This window comes from Acinonyx jubatus, chromosome B3 (genome assembly GCF_027475565.1).
Source record: "Acinonyx jubatus isolate Ajub_Pintada_27869175 chromosome B3, VMU_Ajub_asm_v1.0, whole genome shotgun sequence".
NCBI classification, from domain to species: domain Eukaryota; kingdom Metazoa; phylum Chordata; class Mammalia; order Carnivora; family Felidae; genus Acinonyx; species Acinonyx jubatus.
This window is the reverse complement of record NC_069386.1, coordinates 38,574,038-38,593,807: the sequence shown is the minus strand read 5'-3', so window position 1 is coordinate 38,593,807 and position 19,770 is coordinate 38,574,038. Positions and strand designations below refer to the sequence as shown.

Here is a 19,770-nt window from a genome sequence, read left to right as displayed (position 1 = left end):
TAATTTTAATTGAAGGGTTAATTTCACTGAAAATTGAATTGGAGGATAGAGAAGGAACATCTGAAAGGACACTTATATGTGTGATATTGGGCATATATTAGAAAGTATGCTAAAAGTGGCAGGTGTACTAGAGCAGTGGACTGAGGGACAAAAACTAGGATTCTAGTCGCAGCTCTTTAAGTTTTTATCTCTGAGCCTCACCTTCTTCCCATTAGTGAGAGGAATAGGTTAGATTATTCCTGGGGTTTATCCCAGCTCCAGTTCAGTTTTTTTATGAATGAACTCTTCAGGTGGTAGAGTCAAAGTATTATACATTTGAACGTAAATTTAATAGATAAGTAAAAAATCACTTTGCCAAATGTTTTTGGTCTTACAATAAGTTGATTAAAATGTTATCATTATTTCCATGTTAACCTCATTCAGTGAGATGAAAACGTTCAGAACATTTGCAAAATGACTGTGGTTTTCTACCATAAGTGTCAGAGTACCACATGTGCTAAGGGGCATGGGGGTGGGGAGCACATGATGGGCTGCTATGTCACTTGTAAATTGAGAACTGCTTATATTGGCTTTTACTGTTAAAGTTCTGCTGGCTTTTCATATATACCTTTTAAAATATATTCATGTCTGAGAGAGAGAACTTTTAAAAACATTTTGTGTTTAATTTTTTAGTATTATCTCTTGAAGGAATCTATAAGAAGGTAGAGCAGTCCACAGTACTAGCTATCCAATAGAAACCAATAATTAAGTCCAAGGATACAGGTTTTTATGGCAAAATACACATAACATGAATGGCATTATTTGGCTGTTAGTTTAATAGTCCAAATATTAAGCTTAGAATTGATAGGTCCCAGCACAGGCGTCATATTTGCTGCTAACTACTCTTACCAGTACAGAGTAGTGGTGAAAATCAGTAGCCAGCCAATAGGATTCCTTTTCTGTCTTTGAGTCAGTGGGACTTGCCTCTTACTCCCATCCCAATAAAATGAGTAAGTATTGCTTGTAGACCCATTTCCCTTGACAACTTCCATTCTCAGCATACTATTTTCTCAGATCTTTGTCTTATCTTTAAGTTGACCATGGTTTTAGTCTATGCCAAAGCATTTCATCACACGGCCCTAAGAATATGATAGGAGAAGGTCATGCCTGACATGGGACATCTGGAAAGCCCCAAGAAGCAAGACTGTTTCTGCAGGCTATCTTTGATAGGAGACCAACTCTGGAGGAGCTGTTAGGATCATCAGTTACTGGTTTTGGTTTACATTTAAGTGGGTGCCTAAATAACAGTACTTTGTAATATCTCAGGTCCCTGTGCTTTCTCTTATCCAAGGCTCTGGAGGGCCATCTGCTGGGCTAGACAATGGCTTGGGAGGTAGAAGCTGGAATGAGGAGGAAATCTCACAACTTGTTGCTACACACTAGAGCTTCCATCTGCTGTGGGTTTGGATTGGACCACTGCTTTCTAGTTCTGCAAATCAGGGAAGAAAATGTATAATCGGTACCCTACTAATCCCTAGGGCCCTCCATTTATCTCTTGCCCTTTTCTAGTTGCAAAAGCATAAGATTCGTAAGTGTGGGAATGTACTTTGTTCATACTTATATTCCTAATATCTGTCCCTTCTACTACTCCATGTCAGAACAATAAAGAAGGAACATCTAAAAGAGTGAGGGGGCTAATCCTAGGATTCATTCTAGTTTCGCTTGGGAGCTATAGTTTGAAAGTTACCATTCAGGCTAAAAATGTTTTAATTAAAAGTTGTGTAAAATTATGATTGGTATGATTATAATACAGCATTTATATAAAGTATAAATTATAGTATAATGAATCCCTGTGTACCCATCCATCCCTTCTGAGAAAGATTTTTCTATCTCCTGTTGTCACATACTAATTAAATGGGCCTCTTCTGCCTTCCGTCCAGTTAGATGAATGGCTCATAGAATGTATCATTCTTGAATCTTCTGTGTTGAGTGTACGACCTGCAGCCTTTGGTTATCACTTATGGTATTGGGTAGTATTCTGAGCCTTGTAAGTCATAATCTAATATTACTGTTCTCAGTAAATACCTTTGTTAGCCTTAAAACTCTTGATGTTTTGTCTTTCACTGAGAAGTCAAGCTCCAGCCCTTGAGAATTGTCTTAGGAAGATCATTTCTGAATGGTCTTAGTCTCTAACAAAAATGTATTATTCTTGGTTAAACATTTTATTCAGTGGGAATAACTTCTGAGTGTCATGTAAGCCTTGGGAACTGATAAGTTGAAAGCTTTTACTTTGACTTAAATAGGATTATGTACAAACTTTGAAACTATGAAGGAAGAATTTTAAACTTATGCTTTTGAAAGCATTCAGTAAGCTATTTTTTTAGCATCTGTGTTTTACTACAAAATTAATCCTGCTGCCTCTTTACCAGTTAGGTCACAAGGTTGTTTTAAAAGGTCCTAAAACATGCACCCACTGTAATATACTGGGTGATAACTTCTACTAGTGGAAAGCTATTCACTGCACTTATGCAAATTAGGTGGCCCTTTCACTTGCTTTTATTCCGTTCCATAGAAGTACCTTTGTGCCTCAGGAGCTGAGCACAGGCCTTTGAGTTCAGTCTTTGTGAAAGCAGAGAAATTCTCTATTTGAATATTTGACGTGTATGAGATTTTTCAATCTTTGGACATAAATAAGAATATGTTACTCCTATTCATTACTTTAAAGGAAGGGACTCTCATTATAAATATGATAGGGCTTGTTCACTTTATTTTCAAGTATCTGTTGGGACAATTTTCACTTTTCTGGCTGCCTAAAGTGACCACACAAAATATAGTTTAGTTCTGCCTTTTAAACCTAAGTTGTAGATTATAGATACATTTTCAATGTGCAAGACAACAGTAGGCATTCTTGTTAAATTAGTTCGAGAAATTCATTTTATTTTGTACAAGGTACGATTCCTCTGCACAGTGAACAAATATATTACAAATCTGGGTTATTTAAAAAAGTATTGCCATTTCATAGTTTCACTTATGCTATTGTACAATAATAGTGTTTTCTTTATTTGTTTGAATTGTATGCACATCACTTTGAGTGAAAACTAGTTTCTGTAAAATAATCACACAGATCTTTCCAAGTTGCCAATAAAATGCACAGTGCTCATATACAGGTTGACCACGAACCTGTGTGTGATAGTGCTAGACGAAAGTTCCTAACAGTTGCTTTGTAAGATTCAAATGTCTCTTACCAGTAACTCCTAGATACGTGAAGGCAGCTGTTGTCACCACAGATTAATCACACCCTCTGCCTTTCCCTTCTCTGTGCTGCCTAATATTAATTGCATTACATTTCTTTAAAAAATCATAGAATGCCAGAGCTGAGGGGTTGTGAGAGCTCCCTTACCCTCTACTTCTCTCCTTTTTAATACACAAGGAAGAAAGGAGTCCAGAGAGGGCAAGTAACTCTCCTGACCCAGCGCTTTAGCGATTCCACCATGCTAACTACCTCTTGCCGAATTTTGCCCATGAGATAGTTGGCAAAAAAGAGGTGAAACCTGAATGCTGCTGCTGGTTTGCAGTTTGCCAGGCAGCAGTTACTGTACATGCAGGGTAGGGGAAGAAGATAAAACCTGGGATTCAGATGAAGTTTCTCCTGGCTGATCTGACTTCGCCATGCTTCTTGATCCTTGCTTTACAAAGATAATTGAGCACTTTGCTGCCCTGACATACTGAGGTAAGTCTCTTATCTCTATTTCTTCCTATGTATGTATGAGACATATTTACTTGGGTCTACAAAGGAATTTTCTAGTATTTCTATTTTGTAAGGCTTCAGTGGAAAGGAAATTTGCTATTGCTGATCACTTGCTCCCATGCACACATGCAGCATTCATGTAAGTATTCTATATTTTCCCCTAACGATAAAATTTGCTTAAGCCTTGTGTGAAGTGAGGGAGGGGGATTTACTCATTTATTTCTTTTCTTGCTTTTGCTGGTTATTGCCCAAACTAATGGGTTCCATGGCAGACTTCCAGGTTGTATCAAGGGCCTCAGAACTCCCACACTTCCTGTAGCAGCTATATGCCAGCTCTATACCCGTTGAGTCCCTCTTCTGTATACCTCTTTGGAAGGAATTTTTACTGGCTGGACTCTTATCAGAATGGAGTAGTATACGGGTGGCCTTTAGTTTCCTCGGTTTGCCCTTATGGTCTTGAATTCTTGTGAGGAGGTCCTCTTTTTTAGGGCTTGGGAATTGGCTCCATTTTGACTCCTGAGCCCCCGTCTACCTGTGTTTACTACTAGTGGGAGGTATGGACACATCCAAACACTGGGATCTGGAGCATGAGCTCGTTTTGATACGTTTTTGGCCCTCTGAGTAGGTGGTGGTTTTCAGTAGAAACACTTCATACCCTTATATGCTGTTTACTGTGAAGTTTTACATCATGTTACAGCACCTGATTACAGTCTTTATTTGATCATTTCATTTCCATCAAGAAGCATAATGTACTTTAAGCAGACTGTTAAACTTGCTCTATCCACTTTTGTCCAATTTCCTCTACACTTTTAGGTCCTATACTATATCAAGCTCAAGATTTACAAAGAAATGCTTGAAAGCAAGTACTCGTCTGACTCGAGGAATGCCAACCAAATAAATATGGGAGGCCAAACAGGTGTTTTTAGGGATGCTTAATTCACACCAGTCTGTGACTGATTGCTTAAACCATCATCTCAGAGTTCTAGTTCACCTGGAATGACTCAGGTATTGGATGGAGTAAGGAGACATGACAAGGCCAGGACTGGGCAATGTTGTTGAACCTTGAATCAGCAAGATTTGGTAAAGCTGGCCTAGAAATCATTGTTGTAGACTGAAAGAGGCTGCTGCTGCGCTTTGGAAAACTTTCCCCCTCCTACTACCATGAAGGGCAGAAGAGGGAAAGTTCATCTGTATTTATTAAAGTCTTACTTTTAAAAAATTGAAGTTGTCAGTATTAGACTGTACGCTGTAATCTTGGCCATTGTGATGGGTGGATCAGACATACATGTGTAGGTACTTTAGTGGTGATATTAGCAGTTTGTGTTTGTGTATTATTTAGGTAATAAAACAGGTGGAAGGTAACAGCAACCAAAAGTACATATACATTTCAGGTGCTTTAAAGTAATCCCTTCCCCTCCCCAGTTTCCCCTTCCCCCTAGGAAGTTTGTGAAACCTATGCTACGTGTTTTCTTAAGCATCATTTTCAGATGATTAAGTATGTCAATATATATATTTAGCTGATGTTCAGTAGCTGTATCTGAAATGTTTTAAAAGATCCTATATAGTCCTGGGTATTTTGGGTTGGGTGTGGGTGGGTGGATAGGATTTGCCTTTGTGAACAGGCCTTTTGAACAATGACCCCAGTCCCACTTGGAAGCTCTTCTTTAGTTCCAGGTGAAAGTAATAACTAACACGCAGCTGAAGTCAGTCTGTGTCATTATTTCAAGTCAAGGGATTGTCTTCTTTCAGAGAGTCAGAATATTCAGCAGAGCACATTGCAAGAGAGAGGCTTCTCTCCTAAGACTGCTTGTCCTGGGAGGGCCCATTGGCAGGGCTTTGTCTTACTGGGAGGAGGTCATAATGACCAGGAATATGGCTGTTCCTAGGTAGGTCGTATGGATTCTGGATATAGCTGGAGTTATGACCGAGGCCTTCTTGGACCACACTGATTGTGGGCTCTAAGGAATATAGTGAAAAATGAGTTCAGAGAACAGATTAGCTTTGGTTGCCTTGTTGGGGGGTAAAGAGTTCTATTTAACTTGATAGGGAGAGAAGCCAGGGATTTATAAATCTGTGATAAATATATGAGGGTTATGACTGAGGCTTGCTCATGAAATGGAAAACCTAAGTGAGTATACTATTAGAATCCCAGGCTCTGGGTCAAAACCAAGAGGTTTAGAATATCCTAGAGGTAGGAGTGTCATCCACGAGCCCAGAAACATAGGTGAAACGAAGAAGGTAGGAGACGGTGATTTAGAAACTTGGCAAATGTCTGTTCTGATTGTTTTCTTTTTTAAACTGGGATTTGTATCAGCAATCAGTTGAAGTGTGTGTGTGTGTGCACGCGTGTGTATGTACCCACTGACTCCCCGCCCCCCAGCATTTCTGATTCATACTAGTCCTGGTGTTTTTTTCAAGCACAGTTAATATGAGAATTTGATTTCCTGCGTGAGAGAGGAGGGTAGTCCTGGGAAAGACTGTTCGCCTTGGATTCCTTAAAAAGCAACAAAAGAAGGGTGTGTTTTCAAGACCGGGTGAGTGGAGAGGGCTTGTTTGACTTCGGATACTGCACTATTGCCCTGATTTCACTAAGTTACTTATTTGAGACACCTACCAACTTCATATATATTTTTATTAGATGTCGACAAGGATGGTATATCTGTGTACGGAGACCCTCTGTGCACAGGCGACTTCATTTCTACATAGCTGCTTTCTGGAAGCTTGCAGGTGAGGATGGGTGGGTCCTTAATTGTGGCGTAAGGGTTTTCACTGCTATTCAAGGAACAAGTGCTAGAACTGCACACGGATTCTTTCATGTAATCTGTAAGGCAAGAGAGATTTCTTAGGACATGAGAGGACATAAGACTTAATTTCAATACCAGAAACAGATTGCAGTTTATGTGCCTTCAGGACCCTAGAGCTGTCAAAGCCTATGATAACCCAAGATTTCCTTCTTAAATATGTTGGAGTGGTTTCCTAGGTAGGGAGAGTTCTTTTCTTAGAGAAACCTACATTTTTGGAGGGACAGGAACATTTTTGCTTTTGGCTGTCAGTTCTAGCACCAGAACAGGATTATTTTATGGTATCTGTAATGCGCTTTCACATCTATTATTTACTTTTTTACAAAATCCTTCAGAGATGGTTGATAGTTTGCATTTTATAGGATGAAGGCCCAGAGAGATGAAGTGACTTGGCTGATGTCACATACGCTCATAAATAGCAGTGCCAAAACTTGAATGCATGCCTTGGGACTGCTTGGCCTGTTTGTTCTGTGATGTCATTCTTCCTCTGAATTCTTTTTGATGACTAAGAAGCTTAGATTCAGAAAGAAGTAGGTGTGTGTTTTGGCACAGGTGTGGGCAACTTTTAGGCAGCAAACTTTGGCTGGCGGCATCCCTGCTCTTGAGAAGGTTGTGATCAGAGGGGGGCTGACTGAAGTGTAATAGAGATGTGAAAAGCACCTGGGTCTCAGGCTAGCCTTTGGCAAGTTCCTGTTTTCAAGTAAGCCTCACAGCGTATCCCTGGGGTCACTTACCTTAGTTCTTGTGAATGCTAACTGAAACCTATTTTGACAGTATCTTTTTCTGATACCAGAACTGCTTCCTCTCCTGCTGCCTGTCTAGTGCATCATCCCCAAGACTTCAGGGTATGTTAGGGTCCAAAAGGATGCAAACTGATTTCCAAATATGAGGCAAAGGAACTGTGGCTCACTGGAAGAAGAAAGTGTTTTCTTTGGGACTGGGAGTCACAAAAGGGAAGGGGAGCCCCTCCTTCAGCCTGAGACTATCAGTGCAGCTTCTGGATCATCCCAAGTGAGGCAAGACTGTTCTGATGGCCTTTAAAAAGCAGTTGATTCTCTCCTCTGGCAATTCGGGCCCTCATTCTGTGAGGATCTGCCAGCCAGGGGGTCTAGAAATAAGCATGGAGTTGCATGACTTGTCAGTCATGAGTGGTCTTCAGAGGTCTAAATTTCTATAAGTGGTAGCAGATGGTGAAATTTCTATATTTCTCAGCTTTAAATTTCTGTAAGTGGTAGCAGATGGTGAAATTCTTGGACAGTCTTCCACTAGAACCATCACATGCTTTCTGCCTCCAGCTTGTGAGATTAATGAAAATGTTTAAAAAAAAAAAAATTGATCATTGTAACTCATGGGGTGACTAGCTGTTCCCTTAGGTCCAAGGAGAGCAGAACACTCCATGTGGATGCAAGTTGAGATGTTTGCTACCACTAGCAGTCTTTTCTCCTGTAACAGGTGACTGGGTGGGAGGGGATCTCCTTTTCTGCTAGTACAGGGTTACCGATGTTTGTTTCAGAGGGTAACATTTCCTTAATCTTGTACAAAAGTACATTCACCCATTAATTCATTCAAGGGTTCACAACACCTGTGATCTAGCTTAGAACAATAATTCTTCTCTCTTCCCCTTAATTATTGCTAATGAGGAACTGAAGCTTGGAGTGAGGAAGTGACTGCTCATCGGTAGTAGAGCATGCTCCAGAACCAGGCTCAGAACATTTTCCATCTCACCCTGGCCCACAGGTAGAGAGAGGATGTTGGCCTTGGTCCCATTGCAGATTGTGGCCTCTTTGTAGCATATAGAACCCAAGAGAGGAGTAAGAGAAAACATTCTTGCTAGACAATGAGCAGGCCCAGCTGTTGGTGAGGCTCTCATGAAGAAAGGGGGATGCAGGTCCTGTGAGTCCTGGGCCACAACCTGCCCAGAGCCACATAAAGCTGCTTCTACTGAGTTCTTTGTTTTCTTTTTTTTTCCTTTCCTTTCTTCCCTCTTTCCTTCCCTTCCTTCCTTTTTACTACTTTGTTTCTTAGTACAAGGGCTGGAAGTATGTCCAAGAACCCCAGCATAGTCCATCGGTCCCACTCTGGTCTCTGAACTTGGTAGCCAAGGAGTAAGGCAGTACTCAGGACTCAGAGCTGCTTGTTGGAAGCTGAGACTAGAATTGCTTAAAGAAAGGCTGTCTCCTGAGTGAAAAGTCCTAACACCCCACCCCTACCTTCTCACCCAGACACATCCTTTTACTTTGATTGGTGGGTGCCTTAGTTGCATGTTTTCTAACACTTAAGGAATAGCAATAGAAAAGGTAGCCCTTATAGCTAGTATCTTCACTCCATTTAGGTCATTTGAAACTTGTTACATCTGTGAAGAGGGCTGGACACGAAGGACTAGGATTACTACTTCAGAAATGAGGACAGCGAAGCTCATAAAGTTTGCTTGATGCTCGTAAGTGGTCAAGTTACGACTCAACCCATCTTCTCTGGTATCTAGTCATGGTGTTTTCCTCCTTCCATCTGGTTACTTGTGCTCCTGTTCTGTATCTTCCAATGCAAACTGTAGCTGCAACAGCTTTGTTTTACCCTCAACGAGGAATACCTTCTATCGATGGGGGCCAAGCCCTGCTGGGAGAGAAAAGCCAAGTTCTAAGCTTTTGGTGGATATCCCATGATCAATTTATTTGTGGCAGTGGGGGAGTCTTGAAGCTGTAGAGCAAAGCTGAAAAGAGCCACAGTCAGCCAGTAGTGCCTCTCTTCTCATTTCCACCAGAAAAATCAAGGCTGCCTTCATATTTGGAGGTATGCAGTAGTCTCCTGCCTTCCCCAATCCACAGGGATACTTGTCCATGACCCCCAGTGGATGCATGAAACCACAGATGGTACTGAACCCTTTATATACTGTTGTTTTTTCCTTTGCATACATACCGATGATAGAGTTTAACTTATAAGTCAGGTACAATAAGAGATTAACAATAATAGAACAATTATAACAATATAATGTAATAGATGTTATGTGAATGGGGTTTCTGTCAAAATACTGTACTGCACTCACCTTTCTTCTTGCGATGGTGAGGTGAGGTGAATGACCTAGGCATTGTGACAGGCCACTATTGATTGGCCTTGATCATGTGCTTCTGGATCACTGTTGACTACGGGTAACTGAAACCACGGAAAGCAAAACTGCAGGTAAGGGGGACTACTGTAAGTAGTTTGCTGTGCAGCAGGGGATGCACCTAAGTGGATGAAAGACAAGTTGGGGTTCGGGGAGGGGATTCGTTTTAAGGAGAAGCTGTATCTCATAAAGGGCCCAGAGTGAAAGAAAGGATGGAGAAGCATGTATGTGTTGAGGTGGGTGAGAGAGGGTGTTGGATAATAAAATCATCTGGATTCTATTTTGGGGAACTGGAGGGAGGAAAGGGCCAGGCTAGCTGAAAAACTTACACTTTAGAAAGCTATTCTTTTCTCCAGCTGAGTCATCTACCTGCCTGCCCTCAGGGAGGGTGGGGTAAGGGGAAGAGTAACTAACCTCTCTCAGGCACTTCCCCATCCTTTTACAGCCCCACCCTACACTAGCCAGTCCCTGCACTTCAGGGCATTTTGCAAGGAAAGGGGAAGCCTCAACCAAAGCCACCTAAGCTTTGGAGAGTCACTCCTCAGTGGCCCGTAACTAGCATCTCGACCAAAGACTTAGCTTTATAATGCCTTAGCATTTTTTCTCGGGGCCTTGGAAATGAGCCTATACCTCTTCATTTTATAAAGGAAGCAGCAAATCCAGAGAGGGGAAATGACTTTCCGAGGCCATCCTGTAAGTAGGATCTGATCTGAACTGTGGATGGGAACCTAGAAGGCTTTTAGGTTCACACTAACATCTGGGTAAAGCCAGTATCTCTTAGAAAACCCAGACACTGAACATCTGTTTCTTCTCAGCTTATTATTATTATTAGTCACACTGCTTTTTTTCTTCCTGGGCCCTAAGTTGGCATTCTTTTCTTCATTGAGAGACCAGGATATGGGGAGAGGAAAAGGGAGATTTCAGGGTCAGAAGGAGAGTCACACTGACTGAAAAAAGTTTTCAGGAGGTCACTGGACTCCTAACTAATCTTGCAGCCCAAGGTAACTGCAAGGAGAGACGTGGAGGTTGGATTAGTAAGGAGCATACAGGTAGTTTCCCTGAGGCTGCAACAGTGGGATTCAGGATTTCAGGATCATAAAAGTGATGGAGCGTACTGGGGAGGATTTCTTCTGTAGCACCTTTAAATGCCTGACGGATAAGGAATTGAACACAAGGCAGTTTGTTACAATATCATTGTGTTGAGGGGGAGAATGGGGAGAATGGGGAGAGATGGACAGGTGTTTAGGGGTAAAATGGGGTTAGTGCAGCAATGTGTGTGGTGGTGTGCAACTCCAGGATGACAGTGAGTGGAGGTCTTCAGTAACAAGGATTAAGGTCCTAGAGGGGGCCTTAGAGATGGGGCTAGTTACAACCTCATCCTTGGAACAGAGGTAGAAACCAACACTCAGGAAGTAACAGTGTGACCTAGTCAGTGCCACACAGTAAGAACTAGGAACAGAATCCAAAACTTACAGGCCAGGCTCTTTCCCACTGAGTTCAGAGAACACTCAGACTCTTAGGGTTCTCATTTGGTTTGGCCCAATAGTTTTAGAAAGTAATCATTCCTGGTACAGACTAGTTTATTAAATGTTTATTGGGAGTTCAGCCAGTTAGTGGGGTTTATTCCATAACTTTGGCAAATAGTTCTGTAAAGTTCCAAGCTGTGACATTTCATTTTCCTCTTTTTGAAATCTCTTGTTCTGATGTGTTGGTTCCTAACATCTGGTGGCATATTTACCTAGACAGCCTTCTTTTCTCGAATTTAAAGGATGTTTATAGCCAGAGTGGTAAAACAAAATCTGGCCTTCCTTGCACTTACAGGCTCAGATACATGATCCCACAAATGAGGAATGAATGACGCTGAGGCAGAGATCCTGCCCTCCTTAGCTTTGTTTGACATTTATGGTTGCGAGTCTGAAAGCAGTTACCCTAATCATAAAACAAAGTGCATAGGAAAGTTGGGTGCTCATTTTATTGAGGTGTTTGGGCCTGTGTGAGCTTATTCATGCCTGAGTCATGCATATTTTGAGAACTGGGAAGTCTCTAAAGAGATCTTTGCTGTCCAGATCTTTGAGAAAGAAACTGAAGTCCCAGGTCACAGTGATAAAACAGTAGAGCTTTCTTTTCTGTTTGTAGCCTCACTACTGTAATGGTACTTGCCTCCATTTGGATGGTTTAAGTTAATATGCAGAAAATGGCCAGAATTGATGCTCCTAGGGGAGTAGTGTCCTTTGGCTGGCCAGGAGCCTAGGGGTTGACCTCTGTCCTCAGATTGTTCTCTTGTGGTGTGCACATCCTAACATGTGTTCATGGAGACTTGCCCTCCCTGCTTTAGTATCGCCTACCCCTAGCTCACCCCACTTCTAATAACCAAGGGCTATAGATTATAGATGACTAGCTCTTCTTATTTAGGAAATAGTTGTGTCTCAGGTATAACTAAGGCTCACTCTGAAAGACCAGAACCAGTAATTGAGGAATCTGGGTCAGTCGAGATCAGTGGTTCTTAAGTGTTAGTTGGGTGATGTGCTGCATAAGAATATCCTGAAGTACTCATTACAAATGCGGATTCCAGGGCTCCACTCTAGATCTGCTTCAGAGTCTTGGGAAGATGGGGTGTGGACAACTGTCTGTTTAACAAGCTTTCCAGGTGATTCTGGTGCACAGCTAGATCTAGGATATATCCATTGGAATCTTTGCTGTCAGCCATCTCTCTCAGTGTGGTTGAGACTCCTAAATAGACCTCAAGAGACAAAAGGACAGCCCTATTACATTAGTACAACCCTCTACAATATGCAAAAAACACTTCCCATAATGTGTGTTTTTTTTTTTTTTTTTAATTGGCTACTCATGATAACCTTATTAGACAATAGGACAGGTATAAGTATCCTGACTTTGCAGATGAGGAAACAAGGCCTTGGAGAGCTCCCAGTCTAAGGTCACCATTAATATTTGACAGAGTAATAAGTGACGCAGTTTCTATTTCACACATTCTGTTACTTAAATGTAGGGCCTAAGCCCAGGGCAGGACCTGACCTTTATCTTTGGCTTCACCCACAGATGTCCTAGAAGGATGAGCCACCTCGCATTTCCCATGTGCTAAGGATTAGTCCTGACTTTCCCTGCTTTCAGAGGCACAGATGTCATGGGTGGAGTACCATACGGTATTAACACTAGGTATTATTTTCATTCCTTGTGCTCCAGAAAGCCAGCAGGTGCAGGGTGGCATTCCTCACCAGCACAACGACAGGAGGCCTCTGGGGCGGGTAGATTGACTTTATTTCAGATTTTATAATCAATTTAACTCATACTAATTGGTTGGATAATGACATTCTACATTTCCGAAGACATTTAGTTGGCATCTATAAAAAACCCACAAGCGCTTGCTAAGCAGGTGCAACTTAAATCGAAATATAAATTCATTATTATTATGATTGCTCCTCCTGAGCAGAGCTACCCTGCAGCCCCAGGTCCTGTGGTCTTTTTACTTTTTTGGGGAAGGAGGGGAAGAGATGTGCGCAGTGTCTCTGGTAGATTTCCTGGTCATGTCAGATCTGCACTCTTTATCTTGCTAAGCCCTTTCTAATGGGACGTCAGGATTGGATACTCTACCTTTGAAGCCTTTGTCCATAATGTATGTGTTCTGACGTCTGTCCATTCCACAAGCACCTGCATTAAAATAGTGTAAAGAAAGAAAAATGGGGTGAGTGAGGTTTACTTGGACTGCATACATTTTTGCTTTATTTTTTTCTTCCCTTTTGTTCCTCCCCTACCCATAAAATTAGCTAAAGTGCTGGAGAATTATTCTGGGTTTAATCTACTCTAAATCATTTTGACCAGGCAGGAATTCTTACAGGGATCAGAAGCATTAGCGGTGAGCTACAGCGCCCCCTGGCATATGCAGCACTGCTTCTCCTCTTTAACCTTAACTGTGAGGTCCTCAGAGGCAGTTCTCATGACACCCGCAGTCACTGTAGGTGAAGTTCCAAGCTCCAGACTTACAGGATAAGGAATGAATCAGTACCAGTTCCTAGCTTGGGGAAGGGGTGTATGACATTCCAAATCCCAGTTCTGTTGGATTTTGGAATGGGGTTGAAGACTGTTTCTTACCTCTCAGCTCTGGTCCTGCCTCCTCTCCTGGATCTGATGCTCAACTGAGGAGAGTCGGGGAGGGAGATGGACTGGTGGCTGAGATTCTTGATTAGTTATCTTCCCAGGATGTACAGTCATTTCTATTCATAGTCTCTCTTAGTTACCCATTTTTGGGGGTGGACCATTTGCACAAAACAGAGGTGCCTTTGACAAGTATTACCACTGTTTTCAGTCTGAAAGATTTTTCTCCCTTTTGGCTGTCACAATTTATCCAGCTCCTGCAATGCATGGTCCTTAGCCATAGCCAGATTCAGGACATAAAACTTCAGGGACCAAACTCAGCTTCTTTGTTGCTGGTGATACCAGAGAAGAAGCTGTCTGGCATTTTTAGGTTGAGACTGTAATGACTCTGGTAATTATTTTCAGCCTTTAACTGAGTCATTATTTTTCAGCGCTTAACTGAGGATACAATACCAGGCAAAAAGGCATGCAGCACACAATGACTAAAATACAATTTTGACTCCGCTTGACTCTTCCCTGTTTCAGACACTGAAGACCAACCCACTACTATTTGGATACATCCCTATACCATAACTCCTCCAGAGTTCCTAAGTTGAATTTGTAGGAATCTATTCTTACCTGCCTGCCTTCCACACATTACTGAGTGATAGGGCAGAACCAGTCCAGGTTTCCCCCTAGGTTGCTGTTCTTCTAAAGGGCCTGCAGGTACCTGTGTCCTTCAGAAACATGACTCAGAATCTGTATCCCTGGCCTCAGTTCAGCTCTTTATACCTATACTATGCTTCCTTCACCCTCTGGGAGGGAGGGAGGCTAGGCTAGGCTGTTAACTTTTCCTTTTTCTGGAGCAGGAAGCAGAGGCCCACAGAGGGACAGTCACTTACCCAACACAAAAACCAGGACCTAGATCTCCCTAACTATTTTCTCCCATTGGCCACCAGCCTGCCTTAGTATAAGCCAAAAAATGATAGCATGTGGTGGCTCTGGCTGCACTGGTTGAAGAGTGAGATCTATAATGCGGGGAGAAATGTGGGCTGAGCCCAGAGGATGCTCCCTTGTGGAAAGAGATGCAGGGTGGTGGGGGTGGGGAGCAGGAGGATTATATTTGGTGGGGTTGCTGAGAAACCAGACACGGCTGAGGGGGCCCACAGCCAAGAGCACAGCCTCCTAGGTATAGACTCTGAGTCTTTGCAGCCCACAAGTGCTCAATAGGCAGATGAATTCAGAACCTTTTCTCTTCTTAGTGCTACTGCACCCAGGGACCTGCAGGGGTTGGTGGAGCTTCATTTCCTTGAGCTCTAGAAACCAGCTAGAGCCTGAGGGTTGTCCAGTATGCTAAGGCCCTGCCCTTGAGGGGCCACTTTGCAGGGAGGCTACATTCTCTGCTGATTCATTGTGCTTACTCCTATGGGACCTACTTCTGTAACTCCTACCCACATTCTCCCATAGCAGGACTGACTTTGCCAGTCTCCTTTTTTCATCTTGCCCCAGCCACCAGCTTTGAGTCTAATACAGAGCAGAGAGGATGTCGGTTGACACCTCCTTGCCCAACCTCTCCAGATCCCTGCTCGACAACCCTACCCTATGATCTCGGAGAGCTTGGCCTGAGCCACTGGTGGGTCTGGGGTCTCTCTCTGTAGGACAGTGGGCTTTTAGACCAGAGAGCCAACTCTCTGTCATCCACACCCACAGGACCCAGAGAACCCCAGAGGTGCTCCATCCTCAAGTTCTCAATGGTGTGGGATTGTAATCTGTGGTCTATAGGGAGTATAAGTATGATGTGTCCCCTTCACCTAATACCACAGTTTGTCTATATCCAGTGACCATGATGGGAACAGAAGGGGTGATGGGGGATGGATCCAGGCAGGCTTCCTTTAGATAGGGTTTTGGGTTTGTAGACTAACCATGTTGGGAAGAGGGCCCAACAGGGAAAGATCTGGGACCATGGCGGGTAAGTCTGGGGCAGGAATGCGGGGTAGGGCAGGGGGTCTAACCTGGTGAGTGTGGCTCAGCGGGGCGGCTGAGGTGTCTAAGTTCAATGTAGAAGTCCTCGGGCGGGTACCTGGCCTCCAGGGCACTGATCTGGAAATGGGAGTCTAGTGAGAGGAATGACAGGGAGGAGCCATTATTCCCAGGGCCCTGGTATGGCAGGGTGGGGAGTATGGAGGGGGTGAGGGTCAGGGTGGGGCAGGTTAGAAGGAATTAGGGTCCCTATGGGTAGTAGCCAAAGGGGCTAGGGTCAGGGGGATCTGCTAGAGTTGAGGCCATAGACCTTTCCTCCCTCACCCCCCCCCCCCCCTACAGGAATTGGTGCCTACCAGGACATCAGGGCAGAGGAAGCAGTCCTTGAAAAGAAGTACTTTGGCAGGGCCTGGCTCAGGGAAGGGTCCCTTTCTCAGATGGTGAGTGCATCTTTTGCCTGCATCTGGAAGTCCCACATCCAGGCTCTAGCTGTCTCCTTTGTGGTCCCTGGGTCATAGCCACCCTCTCCCCTGATATAAAGGGCATCCTGGGCTTCCTTTGCTTATAAGAGCTGAAACCAAGGCTTGGGTTTCCTCCCTGTACCACTTCTCCATGGGGAACCCATGCTCAGGATTCATTTAACCTCCCTTGGAGTTAGGACAGGGCCCCTTTCCATGTGGAAGGAGGAGAACAGGTGGGACATGATGGCAGGAGACCAGACTCAAAGCACTACTGACCTAACACGTTCACAAAGCTGTATGGGGTCCAGCCTGCTGTTTCTCTGTCAAGGGACTTGTTACTGAGCTGTTTGGAGAGTAGGAGAGCAAGTTAATCCCTTTGCTCCCAAGGTGCCCCTGCCCAGCCTTCACTTTGCCCAGCCTTGTGCACCCACCCCTGTGACGATCCTGACCCACCTATGTCTTAGATCGTTGAGGGAAAGGAAGAGCTACATGTAGCATGGCATGGCTGAGACCAGTGGGAGCAGAACCTGCCCCCTTCTAAGCTGTCTGGCTGAAATTGTAGGGTTTGTGGCCCTTAGGACAAAGTAGGGCAGGGTGAACACAGAGCCAAGAACGGGGCGGAGCCTAGCTGGCTCTGACAGGGGAAGCAGGTCAGGTAGGTGAGGCTGAGCTGTAGAACAGGCTCTCCAGTGTCTTAGCTGCAACACGAGGCCATTTTCAGTACAAAGAGAGGTGCTGAGATTGCAACATCACTGTCACCTCTGCTACCTGGCCGTGTGTGAGTCTTCCTTTTGTATGAGCAAGGGAAAGCCTCAGCTTTGGCATCATTTTTGCCTCTAATCTGCTGTAGCCTTGATGTGGCTCTAGTTAATCAAGGACCTTGTACTAAGAAAATCCAGATTCCTTGCCCTCAGCTTCCAGCTCCTCAGTTAAGCCTAAAGCTGAAGCTGGGAATGAGAGTCTGAGCTGAGGAGGGGAAGAAGCCAAAGCCGTGGGGTTGATGGCTACAGACTTTGCTTATGGGCCTCAAGGTACCCTGCATACAGCACTCCCATTTCATAGGAAAACTGAGGCTGAGAGCCTGTGGAAGAAAGTAGCCTTGGTGCTGGCTTGACAGTGGTTGCCGCTGGGGTTGAACTGTGTGTTATTGTTAAGGGGTTCAAGCTGTGTTCTACCAGGTCTGAGGACTGGTGGACATTTTCTGTGGGCCAGACTGGGAGAAAGGATTCCCAGAGCTCTAGGGCAGAGGCTTAGACTATGAAAACCGCTTCTGTCTGTGTTCCTCACACAGGAAAGATGATGCAGGAAGCCAGGAGGCCTGGGATTGCCCTCCTAATGGTCCTACTGTATGTATACATGTGTAGTTGTGTGTGCACATGCATGCACATGCTTAGGTGGGTGTCAGGAGGAGTGCAGCATGAGCCTTTTCATTTCTGAACCTCCCACTCTGCCCAGTATGGGTCCTGGCACACCAGGGGGACTCCCTACACATGGGTGCTGAGACATCCTTACCCAAGGCCCTGTGATTGTAAGAGGAGGTCTTGCCATTAGCCAGGGTTATGCTGGGAGCTGTGATGGGAGGGCCCTGTCGAGGGGGGTGCACACCTGCCCTTGAACGCCTGTGGGTCTCACTGTCAGTGGGAACACTGGCTATGGCTGATGTTTGGGTTTCATGTCCCTTGTGTTGGTTCTGATTGCAAAACAAATGGTTGTGGGTAGGTAGTTGTAACGTGTATGCCAGATATTAGGACGTGAGGGGTACCTGAGTAATAGTGATTACTCTCTAAGGTGCTGGTTGCATGCATAGTGTCGGAAATGGACTGTAGTGATCGGTGGTAGGTGGGGTAGCATGTAGTGTTTTGATTACATGTCTTACATGGCAAAAGTGACAAGGAGGCTACATGTGATTACATGGTGATCACATGGGTTGGTACCTGTTCATTACACAGAGGTGTGCGGGTACATATCCGATTGCTGCTGTAGGTTGGTTTCATGTGATGTCTGCTGGTTACGTGGCACTTGGTTCTGTGTAACCTGCTGGCTTCCTGTCCTATGCTTCACAGAGTGTTTACATGTCCCATGGATCACAGGGCTGTGTTTAATGTACTGGCAGTTGGTTCCACATGGACCCTCCAGGTGGGGTGCAGTTCCTTCCTTGGACAGAGGTGAGGGCTCATTGGGATGATAGTGGGTGGGGTCTGGGGAGTCAGGGGCCCGGTACCTTGGTGGGGCTGTTCCTGTCCAGAGTGCTGGCCTGGCTGGTGGCAGGCCCCCCGCACGCCAGTGCGTGGTAGCTGGAATTGGAAAAGCACTGGGCATGGCTGCTACTTTGAGACAAATCTGGGAAGAGAACAAGGTGCCATACCATCATACTCCTGCCTTTGGCGTCAGAACACCCCAATACTAACACTTGGGCTGGGCAGCTTTGAGAGTGCTCTGCAAAGAGAGACTGCTAAGTCCCCCATCCCCCAAGCTTTCTGGCATCCACTCCCCCCACAGAAATCTGTAGGGCCTGATTTGCCTCTTCCTTCATGGTGTCCCTCCCTGTAGGATGCAGGTCAGGCTCGCCAGTGTGGAGGGTGGCCCCAGCAGCTAGAGCATGGATGAGGAGTGCTGGCTCGCACAGCTTCATATGTCCCTCAGTTGCTACATAGCGCTGTGCTGACCACCGCCCCCCCCCCCCCCCCGCCTCCCTCCAGTGTTACATCCCAGGAGTGAGGCCATAAAGAGAACCCCTCTCTTCTTAGCCCCAGCCCTGCCCACTTGTGGATTCCAGCACCCCTCCACGGTGTTGGGGAATTCCAGTGGAGTGGTGTGGGAAAACCAGCCAAACTTACCCATTATAGTCATAGAAGAAAATCCCCAAACCATCGCTGTGGGCTTGGGATTTCATCAGGGGATATTTGCTTTGGCTGAAACTCAGGGAGGCGTGCAGGCCAGGAGCTCCCTGAAGGCAGGGTCTGCACCTGGGCCACCCCTGTCTACCCTGCAGCACCTAGCATCGAGTGGGCACGTGGTTGGCAGCCCTTAGCAGGAAAGGGGTGAGGTGATCTTGGTTTTCTAAATCCGAGATGCAAGCGGCTGCAGGTCAGCCATAAGTTGGGAGCCAGCTGGAGGGAGCAGTCATCCTTGTCTTTACCTAGACAGGCCCCGCCTCCTGTGGCCCAGGGCTGTGGGCAATGTCAAAGCATTTTGACCTCAACTCTTTAAGTAAATACGAAGCCAAAAGCCTCATTTTAAGGCAGCAGTCCAGGGTTCAGGAGATGGGAAGGATCTGACCCAATAGCCCCACCTCCACCCCATTCAGACTCTAGATAGAATACCCCCTGGGGATACTACCACATGTGTGGATCTACTGGGCCATTGCCCAAACTTTCAGACTCTCTCCCTACCCTGAGCCAGGCACCATCCCCTTCCACTGGATTAAATTAACAGGGCACTCCTAACTCTGGGAACTGGGAGGGAGGGTTGCTCTGAGGCCTTCACCAAGGAAGCAAAAATGGAACAGGGCTCGGACACAGCCCTAGGCCAGTTTCTTGAGGCAGCTCAGGCACTGGGCTGGAGAGGGGTTCCCTTGGAGAGTTTAGGAAAGTTTCTGTTTAGTATGGGTGT

The 19,770-nt window shown here is 45.0% G+C and overlaps 1 protein-coding gene across 15 annotated transcripts in view; it reads right to left on the bottom strand.

The window, feature by feature from the left end:
• Nucleotides 1–2,789: 2,789 nt before the first annotated feature.
• The window catches only part of MEGF11 (multiple EGF like domains 11), a 358,471-nt gene continuing 341,490 nt past the window's right edge, over nucleotides 2,790–19,770 (bottom strand). For 2 of the 15 annotated variants that reach the window (XM_053223847.1, XM_053223850.1), the window contains 7 exons: nucleotides 18,380–18,498; nucleotides 16,435–16,501; nucleotides 16,054–16,160; nucleotides 15,730–15,817; nucleotides 13,238–13,294; nucleotides 6,342–6,548; nucleotides 2,790–5,685 (listed from right to left, as the gene is read on the bottom strand). In XM_053223847.1, the coding sequence (XP_053079822.1) occupies nucleotides 5,525–5,685; nucleotides 6,342–6,548; nucleotides 13,238–13,294; nucleotides 15,730–15,817; nucleotides 16,054–16,160; nucleotides 16,435–16,501; nucleotides 18,380–18,498 (806 nt within the window). In that variant the 3' untranslated portion in view covers nucleotides 2,790–5,524. Of the gene's footprint in view, nucleotides 5,686–6,341; nucleotides 6,549–8,205; nucleotides 12,369–12,423; nucleotides 13,295–15,729; nucleotides 15,832–16,053; nucleotides 16,161–16,434; nucleotides 16,502–18,379; nucleotides 18,499–19,770 lie in introns of those variants that run through there. The other 13 variants (XM_027067570.2, XM_053223846.1, XM_053223848.1 and 10 more) reach the window with 13 other exon arrangements.